Below are 17,840 nucleotides of genomic sequence, written 5' to 3' on the forward strand. Positions count from 1 at the left end.
AAAAAATCATGCATGAGAATGCTAGCCATGTGCTAAAGGGTTTGTGAGAGCTAGGAAGTTAGATAAATTTAAATTCCTACGTGCAGCTATATAGTTATTTCATTTTTAAACATCTCAGTGATTTTATAAATATGTGTAGATCTCTATAATAAACAGAGTACAGAAACAGTTGAGTAAATTCATACCAGCAGCTCCAGACATGAAGGCAGGAGCTTGTCTGTCTGGAGTGGGAGTCTCTGTACCGTCCTGTGAGTATCCCATCTTTCTGATCCTTAGCTCCACTTTCTGGGACCCCGCCTCTATAATGGTCGTGTCCACCGGGACCCCATGCACCGTGAACATCTCCTGGAACCTCTTGGACGCCACCTCTGCATCCGAGCGTGCATCAAACTTAATGTAGATGTAATTCTCATCCTCTCTGTATGAATGAGGGTCTGGAATCCTCATCTCTCCTTCATCCGCGCTCACGAATGGCTCCTCCTCCACGTCAGGGGGCAGGCGAGTGCGAAGAAGTTTGCGTAGCCGCCTGCTAGCTTGCCTCAATGATTCATCCATTTCACTTCCAGATGAACTATCAGGCTCACTATCCGCACTGTAGCCCACGGTTAAGGGTCTACGTCCGGATGATTCCCTGGACGTACCCACTGTTACCTTGGCGCTGTGAGACGAAACTCCAAACTTATTGGTGACCTCACATGTGTACACACCAGTATCCTTGGTAGTAATGGCTGTAATTACTAAAGAGCATGTACCATCGTTGTATATATCGATATGGTGGTGTTTTCCGTCAGTTAGGGGCTCGCCATCCTTAAGCCAGAGCACTTTCTCAGGCTTGCCCTCGGCCACACACTCCAGGTGGATGGTACCGCTGGGCTCCTTGGTTTGATCTTTGAAAACTTCTTTGAAAACTGGCTTCATCTCTTTGCGGGCTTTGAATCCTTTGAAAGCAGCTTGGATCTTGATGGCAGCCTCCGTGAGCTCTGGTTCGTCCTCCTTACTGATTTCCATCACCTCCTCTGTGGTCACTGCTTCAGCCTGGACTGTAGTGGTGCTTGCTGTAGCTGTTTTAACCTCAGTTTGCTGGATGATTGTCTGGGAGACCTGTGCTTTTTCAGAGGTTATGACTTGCGCCTCTGCGACTGAAGAGGTGCTGCTACTCTTGAGGTAGGACACAAGCGAAGCCTCGTTCTCGGAGCTAGTGGTTGAAATGACCGCCTGGACCTTCTCAGAGGTCTTCACTTCCACTGTCTTAGCTGCAGCGGTCAGCTCTTGTGTGATCACTTTAGCTTTACTCTGCTCCGTGGTCTGCAATGAGAGGGAGTCCAGAGTCTTTTTGGCCAGATCCTCAGGAGCAGCCTTTTGTTCAACAACATCCTTTGGTTTTTCATCTACACAAAGACATCACAATTATTTAACATTATTCAATCATCAAATCAATACAGCAAAATTCCCAACAGGAATTAGAGCATTACCTTGAGGGACACTTGGCTTTTTAGGTTCCTCTGTAAAAGAAAATTGAAAAAATTAAAAATAAATATAAATATATGCATTTAATAATTTATAATTACAATTTTAAATTTTAATATTTATTGTTTTGTTGTGGAAATTTCAATGCAACATCCCAGCAGTTGATTTTTATTGAATTTATACCAATACCATACATTTATTTAACCCAGAACATTTTGATGTTTCATTTAAAATACTGGTACAAATATTTTGGTACAAAACAATAATACGTAAGTACAAGTGTCAAGGGCTCACCGAGTTGCACAGTCTGGGGCAGTTCAACAGGCTCTCCGATCCCGGCTCTGTTGATGGCTGCCATTCTAAACCTGTAAGCTGCTCCAGGCATCAGGTTCTCCACCACAAACTCTGTGTTACATACAGGCTCTGTGTGGCAGGGCATCCAGAGCACACTGTCCACCAGACGCATCTCCACCCTGTAGCCCAGAATAGGGCTTCCTCCATCGTGCAATGGGGTGAACCATGACAGGCTCACAGACTGGTTAGACTTAACGAAGACCTCTGGATCCTCCGGTGGATCAGGTACAGCTAGTAGGAGAAACAATTAAAGCATTATTTTTTGTATATTAAATTGCCACATTAGAATGTGTGGTACTTACTAATGATGGAGAGCTTTGCCAAAGACAGTGCATCTCTGGCTGCAAAAGTGATTTCCTGTTGAGGCATAAGAGGAGCCTTTTTCAGGAGCAGACGATAACAGCTGCCTTCTGCCCTCATGGCCCAGAGGTCACTGGGCTTCAGCTCCACTCCGTTGGCGTACCAGATCACCTCAGACATGGGCACAGGCTCATTCAGCTCAACACAGAACTCCACCTTTTCTCCCACTGCAGCTACTTTGTCCTCTAGGGGCTTCACAACATCCAGCTGCCAGCCTGCCAGTCAGAGAGAGAGGGAGTGTGAATTGGACTATACACCATCTTAACAACTGGAAATAACAGTGCTGCTGAACAGGCCAAAAGTTTTCCGTAAAAAAATACCAACATGGCATACCAATATTTTACTATTGTGGACAATGGTTGGCAAATGGAAATAGAGGTGGGTCTTACATAAGCTTACATCAAAATAGTTGATTTGAAGATAAGCAAAATAAAAATATATAGAAAGCATGCTGTCTAAATGATGAAAATAAAAAGACCAGAAATTAGCAATATAATTTTCCAAATAAGGATATAAGGTCTGATACCTAAACCACAACCACAACATTTACAGGCCCATTTTAGCATATTTCTGATGGATTAAAAAATGATCAGATTTTTCTCATTGGGAGAAACCATGAAATATTTTGACATTTTTGTGTAATATTTACAAGCCACTTTTGTCACTATTGCAGATGCCTAAATAATTACTATATGCTGGTTATGGCTTGCATCGCAGTGTCTTGTAGTATACAGCTACAAGACACTACAAACTATTGTCTAATTTTATTTTATGTAATTAATAGTTTATTTCTTTATTTATTTGTTTGAATTAGGATAATGCATACTAAATCAATGAGTCAGCTAGCATCTTCAACATAATAACACAGGAGTTAGCACAATAGCATTTTTTTTTCACAACACAAAAAAGCAAAAAGGAAAATGCTGAACAAGAATATGTAAAATCCAGTGTGTTATGTGATAGTAATATTGTTTGCTAACCTTTGACAGTGAGCTGAGCAGAGGTGGAGGCAGTGCCCGCTCTGAAGGTGACGGTGCAGCTGTCATTCACACGCAGTTCTTTGAGGAGAAGCAGGTGGCGAAGACCACTCTCAAATGACACCACCTCTGCGTTTGGACTCTCCTTCACTGGTGTCCCGTTCAACAGCCACTGGCAGTCTTTGGTCTCAGGGCGACTCAGGGCACATTCAAACAAGGCCTCACCTCCATCAAACGTTTCCATGTTTTCTAAATCCTGAACTATAGTGATGGGTTTGTCTATGGAGAGAAAGCAGATGAATGATGATTATAATAAATGTGACTACAGTATTTTAACACAAACATGACAAACATGGAAAACAACAATGAATAAAGCAGTGGGGAGTTAGGGTGTGTTCACATTAAACATCCTGCTAGTTATTCTTTGACAGGACTTGTAAATTTAATACATTTAATCTATTGTCTCCCAGATGCCCACATTGGTATAGAAAGAAACATTTAATCCATGTGATCCATTGACCTTTCTCTCACTAAAAGCATACTTGTTTGGTGGGTATTTTTCTCTTAGTGACAAATGGCATCATTACAGTTTTGGCAGCTGCACTCACTTTATTTAGGTAGGTACACTGCTCAACTTTTCTGGTATTTGTATTTGTATTTATATTTATTTATTAAAGGGACCATGCATATTAAAAGACAAGATAATGTAAATTAAAATGTACTGATAAATATGCAGGATTGGTGGAGGGTCCATCACATGCTTGTCTCCATGGAGATGTCATTGCTTTGCCTGGAATGTTTCATGGTATGGCATTAAACATAGCCATCCAGTATTTACATATTCATTACAGGTGTGTCTATTGCTCACAATATGACAATGATTTTCTCTGTGAATAGGGGTGACTCTCCATAGATCTGACCTGTAATGTAGCCTATAGTTGTTTCCCTTGAGATAGATAGGTTTAATCTCTACTGTGGAACATTCTAGACAAAGCAATGATATCTCCATGGAGACAAGCAGGTGACGGACCCTCCACCAGAAAAGTTACGCAATGCACCTTTAAACCACCCTGAAGGCAAACCTTTACAATTTAAGCTAAATAACATAATCACACATTCATAAATAAACCATCTTGCTGTTCAAACCAAAAAGACCCAAGAGGAACAGAGAGAACACACCCTAGAGCCAGTGGGTCTGATGTGGAGGGAGGGCGCTCACCTTCCACATGCAGCGTAGCCACCACACATGTGCCCTGTGCCTCGCACGAGTAAGTGCCTCTGTCTCCAGCGCACACGTGGCTAATGAACAAGCGCGCCACATTCCAGTCCTGCTCCACCACCACCCTCCTGCCGTCCGGGTGCAGCGGCCGCCCGTCTTTCCTCCACTCGGCTTTGACCGGCCGGGAGTATTGGCAGATGAACTGAGCAGGCTGGTTCTCAAACACCCGCAGGTCCTCCATGGCACTCACCACCTCCACTGTGGGATCTGAGAGCAAGCCCATGGTCATGAGGCCGATATAGGAGCCACATGCACAGGACATGCCTGCTGACAGAGGGGCTCGGCCAACCCTCTCCACTAATATGTATTTTCACAAAAATGCTACAGTTTGACTAAAAGCTAATACTTAACAGTTGACCAGAAAGGGATGCTACATGTGCCCTTCTGTCAGCAATAATAATTGTCAGAACTGCAGATGATGTTATATGGGCGTGGCAAGTGCAAGAGCCAGACTCACAGGCTCGGAGTTACAGGTAAAGGGTTGATGTTAAGGACTGCATATTGGATGAAGATGGAGTAATGGAGGTTTAAGCAAAAGTAGCAACAGGTGAGAGTGGATGGGTGGAGCAGCACTTTTACCAAGATCAAACAGAACTTTTATGCAATATTTCATCACCAAAGCCAGGACATTAAAATCAAAGACTAGAGGGCTGCACATTGACCATAATCACGATCATGCCTTTTTCTTTTATCAATCCAGACAAATAACAACAGTGGAATTAGAGCAGATATCTGTAGGAGAGTTTATGGCTCCATATAAGTGAAGTCCACAAGAAGACCAAATACAGAGAAACTGTGCTTCCGTACTAACTTAAACTAAACAGACTTCATTTGGGAGTGTCTGAACAGGTGGACATGAACCTGTCATCAGTTGAAAGCATCAACTTCAACCTCAACCATCTCAGTGTTAACACTGCACATCACTCATCTCTACACTACACTCTTCAGAAGTCCTCATCAAAATGTCACCACCACAACTATCCAGGGCCAAGGGACATATCCAAAATCTATATCCTCGTCTCCATGGAGACACAACCCTCCTGAGTCAAGTCACAACATTATCACTCCAGTGCAGCCACATTCATCACACCAGGCCTTAATCCTTTGTGTGTAGAAAAAATGGTGTGAAAACATAACCGTGATTATGATAATGAAGTGATTTTGGCAGCCCAGCTGACAGTGCAGACAGAATGTGTAGCAGATTGGACAATTTTACCATGGTGTGTGATGCTTCACCCACTGTAATGGACAATGACTATATCAAGTCCAACGCGTGGCAATTGATATACAGTATTAGTATTAAATAGATATACTCATGCAAAACCCACAAGGAGGTGAAATAATGATTGTTTCAAAATGTTGCCAAGTGCATTGCTGAAAAGCAAGAATTTAGGTGGAGCAACTGCTTGAAAAGCGTTGAACGTTAGATATTCATGTCCAGTGAGTAAAGCACAGTTTATCTCAGCCTTTGTTAAAGTAGCTCTTCTGAAAGTACCTTTGACTAAGAGCTTGGCTGTGGAGAGCAGACTGCCCGTCTTAAACATGACAGTGCCTGAGTCGTCTGTGGCCAGGTTCTTGAGGGTCAGAGTGTGGATGTGTCCCTGGCTCACTCCTATTTCACTAAATGCACTGTTCTCCAGCAGTGTGCCGTCCAGCCACCACTGCACTGCACCAGGTGCCCTCCCGGACAGCTGGCAGGAGAACGTAGCCCACTCCCCCACAAAGACATCAGTCGTCTTAAGACCAGTCAAAATGAAGACTTCTTTCTCTATCGGTTTGAGACAGACACAGGTGTGCACACTGAGCCTCTTGGAGAACTAACTCTTCCAGAATACCAGACAAAACTAACAACTGGAACTGTAAAATCAAAATGCTACCTTGCACAGTCAAAGAGGCGGTAGTAAGCTGGTCTCCGGCATCACAAGTGTAGAAGCCACTGTCTTCTGGCGTCACGTTGAGGAGGCAGAGCTCCTGCATGAACCCGTCCTGCTTTATGTTCACTCTCTTACCCGAGTGGAGAACAGCACCACCCTTTCTCCACTCCACACGTGCGCCTGGCTTTGAAAGCTCACAGCGCAGGACAATATCATCACCCTCTATAGCTTCCTGGTTCTTCAACTCCTTTTTGAAGAAGACCGGCGCACCTGATGAGATTTTGAAAGAGGAATATCAGATGTTGAAATGGCAGGACAAATATTAAGCCTTTGAATAAGAGTAGATGTTTTCAGCCTTGCTCCACAGTTGTCAGTTGTTACCTTCCACTGTGAGCTTGACTTCACACTGGTCATCTCCAGTGTCACAGGTGTATGACCCAGAGTCCTCAGGCTTCAGATTATGGATGCAGAGCTGATGAAAAGCTCCATTCTTCTTCAGGTCGTACTTCAGACCTGCTATGAGGGAAGTCCCACTCCTCACCCATTTCACTATAACATTGGGGTCTGAGATGGTGCAGGCCAGGGTCACTGTTTCACCCTCTTGTGCCACTGTGTTGTGAGGCTTCTCTACAATCATCACTGGAAACACGGAAAATCTAGATTATCTTCAGATAAATTGGCTGACATTAAAGTCAACCTGCTCTGACTTAATTTAAGATTATTTTTAAGATACTCTTGTAATGTCTTCTTCGCACTGAATTCTTGTAATCCTGAATGATCAAGTAGCATTAATAAATTTTTAATTGTGATTAAACAAGATAGAAAGTACAATATTTGAAATTAGTTGGTGTAAATGTTTCAAATGCAAATGATAAATTATTCTCAAAATAAAACCTTTTTTTACATCCCACAGTAACTGAAAAACATTATTAAAAGAAATATTTGTAAAGGTGGTTGATAAGTATGGGAATCTCTCTTATTATTATTCATTTAAAACTTAAGTAGTAGTTAGTTTAGTTTAGTAAATGTGTCATGTAAAATTCCACGTTTTCCCTGAGTTTTAATTATGGTAACTCTATGAATTGTAACCTTTCATACAACCCTTCAACATCCATTACCTTTGGGCTTCTCCTCCACCTGCAGACAAGCCACGCACTTCTCCTCTCCCAGCACGAACGCCACGTCTCCGGACTCGTCTGTGGTCACCATCTTGAGGACCAGCCGGTGCATCGTGCCCTGGCTGCTCATCTGGTTCAAGTCATTGTTCTGGAGCAGGTTATCCCCAAGCCACCACTCCCCGGCAGTGACTCCAGGGTGGGACAGCTCCACTTCAAAAACCGCATCTTCGCCCGTGGTAACCGTAACATCCTTGAAGTCCCGGATGATTCGCACATGCTCTGTGGAATCACGGGTAATTACTGACATTGGTTCAAAGCGATTTCTAAAATATCTTGGTGGTTATTGCTGGTTATATGGTTGTAATGATTATTTTCCAAGTAAAAATGAGATGAGATGAGATGAATTGGATGAGAGGATGGAGACACAAATGGATCTTGTTACCTTTGACAGTGAGGGAGGCGGTGGATTGCTTGTCCCCTGTATCACATACATATTCTCCGCTATCTCCTACACAGAGTTTGCGTACAGTCAGAGTGTGTGTGGTGCCCTTCTTCTCGATGCTATACTTGTCTCCAGAACTGAGGAGTTGAGTTCCTTTGCGCCAGGTCACTTTGGCGTCGATACTGGAAGTTTCACAAGAGAGCGTGGCTGTGCTGCCCTCCTTGGCCTCTTGGCTCTCCAGATGTTTCTTGAACGTGACTGGAGCGGCTGCCGGAAAGAGCAGTGCATTTAAATAGAGGTTCACAAAAAGGCCAGGCAGAAAGCGAGGTAGTTTCAATCACAGGTACAATGACTTCAATGCATTTAATCAAAACGCAGCTTATACAAAAATGAAAATGTGGTCAATTCACGATAACAATTTTTAGAGCCAATACACCACATAGAATTTATCAACAAAGGACCAGCCAACGCGCTAGTGAACCAACTGTTAGAGGCAAGAGAAGTTTCAACAGATTTACTAATATTATATTATTTCCAGTTCAAATGCTGAAGAAACTCCAGTCCATCCATATACTGTACCATATAGATGCACGATAACACATAAAAATCAATAAATAACAATACAAAATGCAATGTTTTGAGAGATAAATGTGAACTTGTTTTGATGTGGCATGTGTTCTGTAAAACTAAAATTTATGTATTTGTTTTTTTTACTCAAAGTTATAGGTAGTTAAAGTAGGAATGTTAAATAAGTATTTAAAAGAGCAATCTGTGTCCCCAGGTAACATGTTCAAATCAAATATAAATTTTACTGATGACACTTAATACTGTTTTATTCATTTAAAGATACATGATTTTATAACCATTTGTCATGTTATTGCTATCCAATTAGTAAGCTGAAACCATGCATGTTTCTATCTGTGTTTGTTGAAAATCTCCAGTCCGGCCTTACCTCTGACCGTGAGAGAGGCCGTGGACATGTTGTTGCCCACAGTGAAAATGACTGTGCCTGAGTCTGCTTTAGTGACCCCTCTTAACGTGAGGCTGTGCACTCGGCCCTGACTCTCAATCACATTCATCTCATTGTTCTGCAGCGGGACATCCTGAAGCTTCCACTGGGCCTCGGGGGCGTCGTCATGGGACACCACACACTCAAAGCGGACATCTTCCCCTTCATGCACCACGCAGCTATCCAAGAACTTCAGGATGCTAACATCAGCTTCTGTTTGGGAAAGTCAGCAGTATTCAAGGATTCAGTCAAGGATGGAAATGTATGAACTCAGGAAGAAAAGGAGGGACGTGCGGTAAAGGTTGAGAATGAACAAGTGAAGAACTCAAGTGAACAAACAAAAGAGTGAGGGCTCAGAAAAAGTGCAGAGTAATATGGAGAGAAGGGAATCTGTATCAAGGGGCATGCGTCATGCTACATTCTGTATATCTTCTGTGTAATGTAAATTATTAAGAAAGGATTTTGTGTGGGTAACACACAGGAAGTAAGAAAGTGGATAAAAGTGGATATATTGTTTTAAAAAAGACAGAGTATGATAAAAAGTGCAAATCTGGCATGCTCAAAGTGTTTTGTCAAAAGAGTAAAATGTGAAAGAGAAAAGATTAAAGAAAGTTGAAATAAAAATAGTTGAAATCCTACCCTGCACTGAGAGAAAGGCTGAGGTCCTTTGGGTGCCTGTGTCACAGGAGTATTCTCCTGCATCAGATCTTTTCACCTTATAGATGATGAGCTGCACAACTGTTCCTTCCTGTTTCAGGTGAAACTTGCTGCTGGACTCAAGTATCTTGTCCCCACGCCTCCATGTGACCGGGGCTCCGGGTTTTGTGATTTCACAACGGAAAACAACACTCCCACCAGCCTGACTGTCAATGTTCTCCAGTTTGGTCTTGAAAAGAACCGGCTGGGCTGTAGGGAATGGACATTAAAACTAATATTAAGAATTGTGAGTTTGGACACAAAGTCCTCCAAATTGCTGCAGTGGGATGATGTGGTGACAAATGTCATTGTACATAGAATACATCATGGATGAAGAAAGACTTATCTGGTCGAAACAAAAAAGATTTCAAAAATCTGTTTTTGTCTAACCATGTAATTGAAAATAAACTTTCAAACTATACATGACTATGGTCATAGTAGCAGAAACAGACAGTGAGCCTACCCTTAACCATGAGCTGTGCAGTGCTCTGCTTGTCCCCCGTATCACAGGTGTATGAGCCAGCATCCTCTAGGTCTACATCATGGATGACTAGAGTAGCCAGCGGCCCCATTTGCCTAATGTCATATTTGGCACAAGGACAAAGGCCCAGCTCTCCTTTTCTCCACTCCAAAGACAGGCCAGCTTTAGACAGCTCACACTGTAAGGTAACACTGTCTCCCTCATCAGCTGACTGGCTTTCAAGCTCTTTTGTAAAAGTGACTGGGACTGCTATTAAATAAAGAAAACATGTGTTAGTAAGTTATATAGCCACCAAAACGCAATGCAACAAAATTCACAAATGCACAATCCTACCATTTACTATCAAAGAGGCAGAGCTGGTGGTGTCTTCATAGTTACAAGAATAGCTCCCTGTGTCTACAGGCATTAGGTCAAATATTTGCAATTCATAATTGCATCCAGTTTGGTTTCTCATGAACTTTTCTCCAAAACCCAGCACTTGGGCTCCTCTCCTCCACTCCACACACAGTCCAGGTTTGGAGAGTTTACAGTGAAAAGTGACATTGCCTCCCTCCTGAGCCTCCTGGTTCTGCAGGCCCTCAATGACTGTCACAGGAACAACTGTAGAGCAAATCAAAACTATTACGTGTCTGTTGTACATTACAGTTAATGTTAGGCCAGGTTCAAGTTGTCATTTACATAATCTATTGATATTGGGGAGTATTTCTGTATAAAAAACATATCACCATATCAGTGAAGAAATCCTCTCTGGTGTTTCAGTGACCACCATCACTGACACACATATACAATAATATGCAACAAACAGTAATAGAACCATCAACCTTCCAGACGGGTCACCAAATCAAACTGACCACTGAACAGCAGTGATCCAGTTACATGACCAATCTCTTTCCTTTTCTAAAACAATTTAACATCAAATGAGCATGGACATGACTAGTGTGAAACTCCACAAAAGTCAGAGCGCAGATCTTGGAAAAAAGCAAGAGATAGTCATTAGCTTCAGCTGTCCACACTACTAATGTAATGTAAACACTGAGTATCCAAATCACATATATCAGATCTGACCATTGAGTATTTGTATCCAATGACACTGGCTTTGGGATGGCACTACAGAAAGGAAGCAGCTATGACTTATATATAATACCAGCACGAGGTTTATCGACTCAGCAACAAAGCACACTGTATGATGCACAACAGCAAAGACCTTTTGTCAAGGCCCAGTGCTCTGTCTGAACATACCTGCAAATGTCACCTTTCTTGCCTCGTCCTTCTTAGGTGTAATGGAGGCTCCACTTGGGGCAATGGACTTCCCTGCTGTAATTAAAGTTCATTTCAACTATTTTGCATTTTCGGACTGGACCACGTAAAAACAGAAAGAGACAACACAACCAACAAATTCTAGCTATCTAACAAGCAGCAACAATGGAAGCGCCAAGACAGACAGGTGATCAAAAATGTCTATTCCATTACAACATCACATATTTGTACAATACCAAGGAACACAATTTTAACCCACGTTACAAACAGATATGGTAGAAGGTTTCTTCATTTCTTACATGTAAAAAACAAAATTGCAATTATTTAACATATAAAAGGGGAACTAACCCTCCAAAAATATTTAAGAACTTAATCAACAAGAGGCTGGAAATCATATACTAGTTATGGTTGCCATAAATTAGAATGCACTGTTCGATAAGACTCAACATAACAGTTTGCCCTTGCAGTAGCAGACATGTAGCCCGCAGCCTTCCCTACCTTCAGCAGCCTCTGTGGTCATCTGCTTCAGTTCTCCCTCTTTCACAGCCACCTCAGCAGCTGCTATAATCATATACAGAGTCTTCAGAAACAACAGGGAGACCACCAACATTTAACACACATGACGTACCCTCAACCTTCAACTTCTCTGTCTCTTTCTTAGGTTCAACACCGGAGGTTTCTTTCGGGGCAAGAGACTTCTCTGCTGCAACTCATTTTAGCAAAACTCTTTAAGTATTTGAAACATGAAGCATGTAATTAGAAATTATATCGACACATAATAGCACTTCACAATTGAGCAGAGCATGATCAATAGATTGGAAGTAGCACAATAAATAAAAGTGTAATTATGATGAGTACATGGTAATACTTATGAAAATAGGATACACCCGTGTTCTACTGTATTTGTTTCCAATCTATTATCATAATATAACTGTGCTGTAAGGTACAGTGGACCAACACATCTGCAACACTTGAGATCCACAAAACAACATGGTTTATAATGCGCACAATAAAAGCACATGTAACAATAGACTGAGACACGGTCAAAAGCCAACATTCAACATCCAAACATCTGTAGAACAAGAACAACTCAACTAAGGCGATGAGTTAAAAAAAACATACCTTCCACTGCTTTGGTGGTATCAACAGAAGAGGTCTCCAGCTTCAGTTCTGTTATGACAAAGTCAAGGCTTAATTTATTTAACATATAGCCATACTATTTTTGTTACTATTTTCTCTGTTATTATACAGAATATATGGAGAATCTCCAGACTGTTAACGCTCCTCCATCATTATTATTAACATCATCATCAGTTCTAATCATGTTTGTTCATTTGGATCAAACTGAATAAAAGACCCTTAAACTTGTACTGATAATAACAAACCCATTTCTGCCTGATTTTTATTTATTTATTTTTTTTACAGAGCAACAGATGTGCCTTAATTTCACTCTCACTATTTAGCATCTTTTAATAATAACACAACTAAACAGCCTAGCCCACATGCAACATTTAACATGTATTTCACAAAATGCAATATCCTGCAGCAACAATGGAAGCTCAGAGACAGAGTGAAGACCAAAGATATGCTCAACACAGAAACAAAAAGTAAGCATGTGTTATACACACCACTTCAGCTTCTTTATTGGCCTCAACAGAAGGCTTATTTATTACTAAAATGCCAAAATGGAATAGCTTTTTGTTTAAAATGAGAGATCTAATTAACATATAGAATTACTGTGGATATAAAGCACAGTATACAGTCCCTGACAAAAGTCTTGTCGCTTATCCATTTTGTAGAAACAAAAGCTTATAACCTGACTTTAAATTAATCGATTGGTTTTAGAAATGTCTCATATGAAAGCTAAAACCCTCCCAAATTATGCTCAATATACTAAAAAAAATTTGCTTCACTGAAAAAAGATTGATCATTTAATGAACACAGAAAGGTCAGATTTTGGCAAGACAAAAGTCTTGTCGCCTTGTCATATGATGCACCCAATCCTAGATTACAGCCTCACCTGTAATCAGTTACAGATCAGTCAGTTAGTGGGTGTGTATAAAAAGAACCCCAGCACACCAGACCTTCACATCAACTGCAACTTGACCTCTGACAACATGCCTAAGATCCACCCTGAGACCAAAGCGTTAATTATCAAGAGGCTGAAGACCAGATCCACTGCTGAGGTGGTGACACCTTCAATGTGTCTCAGCATCAAGTACAAAGAATAAGAAAAAGATCTGAAATGACTGGAGATGTTTTTGACAAGCCCAGGTCCGGCAGACCCCGCAAGACAACTGCTCGGGAGGACCGTTTGTTGATTCGAAAATCCAAGGCCAGCCCCTTTTCCATTGCAGCAGAGCTCCACCAGGCTTGGTCACCTCAAGTCCCTGTGTCAACCTGAACAGTTTGTAGAATTCTGTCTCGAAATGGCCTCCATGGTTGAATCAGTGCACAGAAACCAGAACTAAACAAAAGGCAATTAAAAAACTGTGTGGCATTTGCCAAGGCCCACAGCCTGCTAAAAGGATGGACACTGGAAAAGTGGCAGAAGGTGGATTTCTCAGATGAATCCTCAGTTGAATTACATCACAGCTGCCACAAATATTGCAGGAGACCTACTGGAGCCCGCATGGCTCCAAGATTCACCCAGAAAACAGTTAAGTTTGGTGGTGGAAAAATCATGGTCTGGGTTTACATCCATTATGGGGTGTGCGAGACATTTGCAGGGTGGAAGGCAATATCAATAACCTAAAATATCAAGACATATTAGCTACCTCTTACATTCCCAACCATAAAAGGGGTCAAATTTTGCAACAGGATGGTGCTCCAACGCATAATTCTATCTCCCCATCAAAGTTTCTCAAGGCGAAGAAGATCAAGGTGCTCCAGGACTGGCCAGCCCAGTCACCAGACATGAACATCATTGAGCATGTCTGGGGTAGAATGAAAGAGGAAGCATGGAAGGCAAAACCAAAGAATCTTGATGAACTCTGGGAGGCATGTAAGACGCTTTCTTTACTATTCCTGATGACTTCATCAACAAATTGTATGAATCATTGTGGAACCGCATTGATGTAGTCCTTGAAGCTCATGGAAGTCATACAAGATATTAAATATGGATCTCACAGCACCACTACTTAATTCACTGACGTTATGCAACATATTTTTGTATCTGAAGTAAATTATTTGTTCAATTTTCTGTAGGCGACAAAACTTTTGTCTTGCCAAAATCTGACCGTTCTGTGTTCATTAAATGATCAATCTTTTTTCAGTGAAGCAAATTTATTTTAGTTTATTGAGCATAATTTGGGAGGGTTTTAGCTTTCATACGAGACATTTCTAAAACCAATCGATAAATTTAAAGTCAAGTTATAAGCTTTTGTTTCTACAAAATGGATAAGCGACAAGACTTTTGTCAGGGACTGTATGGCTGCATTATGCTGGAATCCTCAGTATTATTTAAATGATATTCATGCAAAAGATGTCCAGACCTAAACAACACATTGTCACTGATACACATAACTCCACAACAATGATCAGAACTTGCAGAAACAATATACACAGAAACAGCTGCACCACTGCCAACACAAGACATACCTTCAGCCTTGAACTTCTCTACCTCTGTCTTCTCACGTTCAACATCAGAGGTTTCCTTTGGAGCAGTAGACTTCTCTGCTGCAATTCATTGTATTACGATTTTACTTCACTATAACTGAACAAGACAATGCTGCAACACACATTTGCAACTTTGAACAACAGGGAGCAATAAAGTCTCTTACTATTGCCGCAATGAAAACATGAGCTACAACAGAGCTACTTCTAAAAGCCTGCCTAAGAAAACAACAGGGAACATGTCTTAAGCTCTTTAAGTATTTGAAACTAAACATAGAATTAGAAAATATATCAACTCATACTTCACTATAGAGCAGAGTTTGATAATAAGATGGAAGCCGCATGGTAAATACAATTCTAATTATGGTGAATAATACCCATGGAAATAGGACATGCATGTGTTCTACTTTATCTATTACCAATCTATTATCATATTATAACTGTGCTGTGAGGTATAATACAGACAAACACAATTGCAACATTTGAAATCCAACTACAAGGAAGAACATGTTTTAAAAGGCGCACAATAAAAGCACATGTAACAATAGACTGAGTGGCATCCAAAAGCCAAAATACATACAAACATTTGTACAACAACGACAACAACTCAGCAATGAACTATGAGATCAAAATCATACCTTCCATTTCTTTGGTGGTCTCAACAGACGCAGTCCCCAACTTCAGTTCTGTTATGACATAGTTGAGGTTTTACTTATCTAACAGCCATACTTTTTCAGTAGTATTTCCACCATTATAATACATTGTATTATGTTATAATTCACATACAGTACATTATGTTTGGCTATAATCTTTATCATCACTTCTTGTGAAGACAGTTGGCACAAAAGACCTCTATAAACACATGAAAAACTAACACGATTCAAATCCTTTAACATTTATGACACTAGACATACCTTCAACCTTCAACTTCTCTGCTTCTGTCTTCTTAGGTTCCACATCAGAGGTTTCCTTTGGAGCAGCAGACTTCTCTGCTACAATTAATTTCAGCACAATTTTATTTCACTATAACTTTGACAGACTCAACACCCAATAAGACAATGCTGCAAAAAACATTTGACACTTTGAAATCTAACAACAGGGAGCAATAAGGTCTCTTACAAGTCACCACAATGAAAGCACGAGTAAGAAAACATCCATGTCCAAAAGCTTGTCTAAGAAAAAAACACTTGAAATCCAAGTACAGGGAACAATGATTCTTGTACATGGCACAATAAAGGCACACAAAACAACAGACTGAGCCATGTCCAAAAGCTTGTCAAAAACATACAAACATTTGGAGAACAAGGACAACTCAGCAAAGGACCATGAGTTAAACAACATACCTTCCACTACAGTGATGGTCTCAACAGAGGCAGTCTCCAACTTCAGTTCTGTTATGACATAGTTAAGGTTTTACTTATCTAACAGCCATACTTTTTTCAGTACTATTTCCACCATTAAAATACAGTTGTATTATGTTATAATTCACATACAGTACATTATGTTTGTCTATTATCTTTATCATCACTTCTTGTGAAGACAGTTGGCACAAAAGACCTCTATAACAATATGAAAAAACAACACGATTCAAATCCTTTAACATTTATGACACTAGACATACCTTCAACCTTCAACTTCTCTGCTTCTGTCTTCTTAGGTTCCACAGAGGTTTTCTTTGGAGCAGTAGACTTCTCTGCTACAATTCATTTCAGCACAATTTTACTTCACTATAACTTTGACAGACTCAACACCCAGTAAGACAATGCTGCAACAAACATTTGACACTTTGAAATCTAACAACAGGGAGCAATAAAGTATCTTACAAGTGGCCACAATGAAAGTACGAGTAAGAATACATCCATGTCCAAAAGCTTGTTTTAGAAAAAATACACTTGAAATCCAAGTACAGGGAACAACGATTCTTGTACATGGAACAATAAAAGCACACAAAACAATAGACTGATCCATGTCCAAAAGGTTGTCAAAAACATACAAACATTTGGAGAACAAAGACAACTCAGCAAAGGACCATGAGTTAAACAACATACCTTCCACTACAGTGATGGTCTCAACAGAGGCAGTCTCCAACTTCAGTTCTGTTATGACATAGTTGAGGTTTTATTGTCTACCTTTTCCACTGCCCTGTGCACTGTGGCACAAAAGGTCTCTACAACATGAAATATTAACAAACCCAATTTTGGCTGGCTGCTATAGTTTTTAATGAATATAGTTTTTAAAGAATGCAGAATACAAAATAAAGAAAGATTTTTGTTCAAGTGGAGGTTCCATTTGAAAAACTGTTTTAAAGTTAGTCTCACTCTTTAAAAATTTTTTTTAAAAATAGTATAGCCCACATACAAGTGCAACATTCAACATGTATCTTAAAACATACAATAGTGTACATCCTGCAAGCAGCAACAATGGAAGCTCAGAGACATAGTGAAGATCAAAAACAACACAAAGAAGCAACAAGCAAATGTGTGCTAGAAACAAACCTTCAGCCATTTTATTAGTCTCATCAGAAGACATCTTTATTTCTAATATGACCAAATCAAATAGCTTATATTCGAATATCTTATCTTATATACCCATTTGAAATGGGTGATCTTATAAAGATATGGAATTGCTGTCAGTGGCTATATAGTACATTACAGTCATGGCTACAGTTAAAATGTAAAAATCTGTTTTAAATTACATAGTCCTAAATATTTTCAGATATGCATGACTCCACAAAAATGAGCAACACTTGCAGAAACAAGATACATAGAAAGAGCTGGACCACTAACAACATTTACAACAGACATACCTTCAGCCTTCAACTTCTCTGCCTCAGTCTTCTTAGGTTCAAAATCAGAGGTTTCCTTTGGAGCAGTAGACTTTTCTGCTGCAATTCAGTGAAGTACAGTTTAAC

The 17,840-nt window shown here is 40.4% G+C and overlaps 1 protein-coding gene across 1 annotated transcript in view; it reads right to left on the reverse strand.

The window, feature by feature from the left end:
• The window catches only part of obscnb (obscurin, cytoskeletal calmodulin and titin-interacting RhoGEF b), a 71,689-nt gene that overhangs the window by 14,026 nt on the left and 39,823 nt on the right, over window positions 1-17,840 (reverse strand). The window contains 15 exon segments of the mRNA XM_055152164.1: window positions 186-1,388; window positions 1,473-1,502; window positions 1,762-2,052; window positions 2,124-2,396; window positions 3,162-3,437; window positions 4,378-4,644; window positions 5,933-6,205; window positions 6,315-6,581; window positions 6,693-6,950; window positions 7,430-7,708; window positions 7,872-8,138; window positions 8,824-9,093; window positions 9,520-9,786; window positions 10,040-10,306; window positions 10,391-10,642. Coding sequence (XP_055008139.1) covers window positions 186-1,388; window positions 1,473-1,502; window positions 1,762-2,052; window positions 2,124-2,396; window positions 3,162-3,437; window positions 4,378-4,644; window positions 5,933-6,205; window positions 6,315-6,581; window positions 6,693-6,950; window positions 7,430-7,708; window positions 7,872-8,138; window positions 8,824-9,093; window positions 9,520-9,786; window positions 10,040-10,306; window positions 10,391-10,642 — 4,740 coding nt within the window.

The sequence above is a fragment of the Boleophthalmus pectinirostris genome, unplaced genomic scaffold (assembly GCF_026225935.1).
Source record: "Boleophthalmus pectinirostris isolate CB_2022bp ecotype Guang Dong unplaced genomic scaffold, ASM2622593v1 HiC_scaffold_16, whole genome shotgun sequence".
Taxonomy (NCBI): Eukaryota; Metazoa; Chordata; class Actinopteri; order Gobiiformes; family Gobiidae; genus Boleophthalmus; species Boleophthalmus pectinirostris.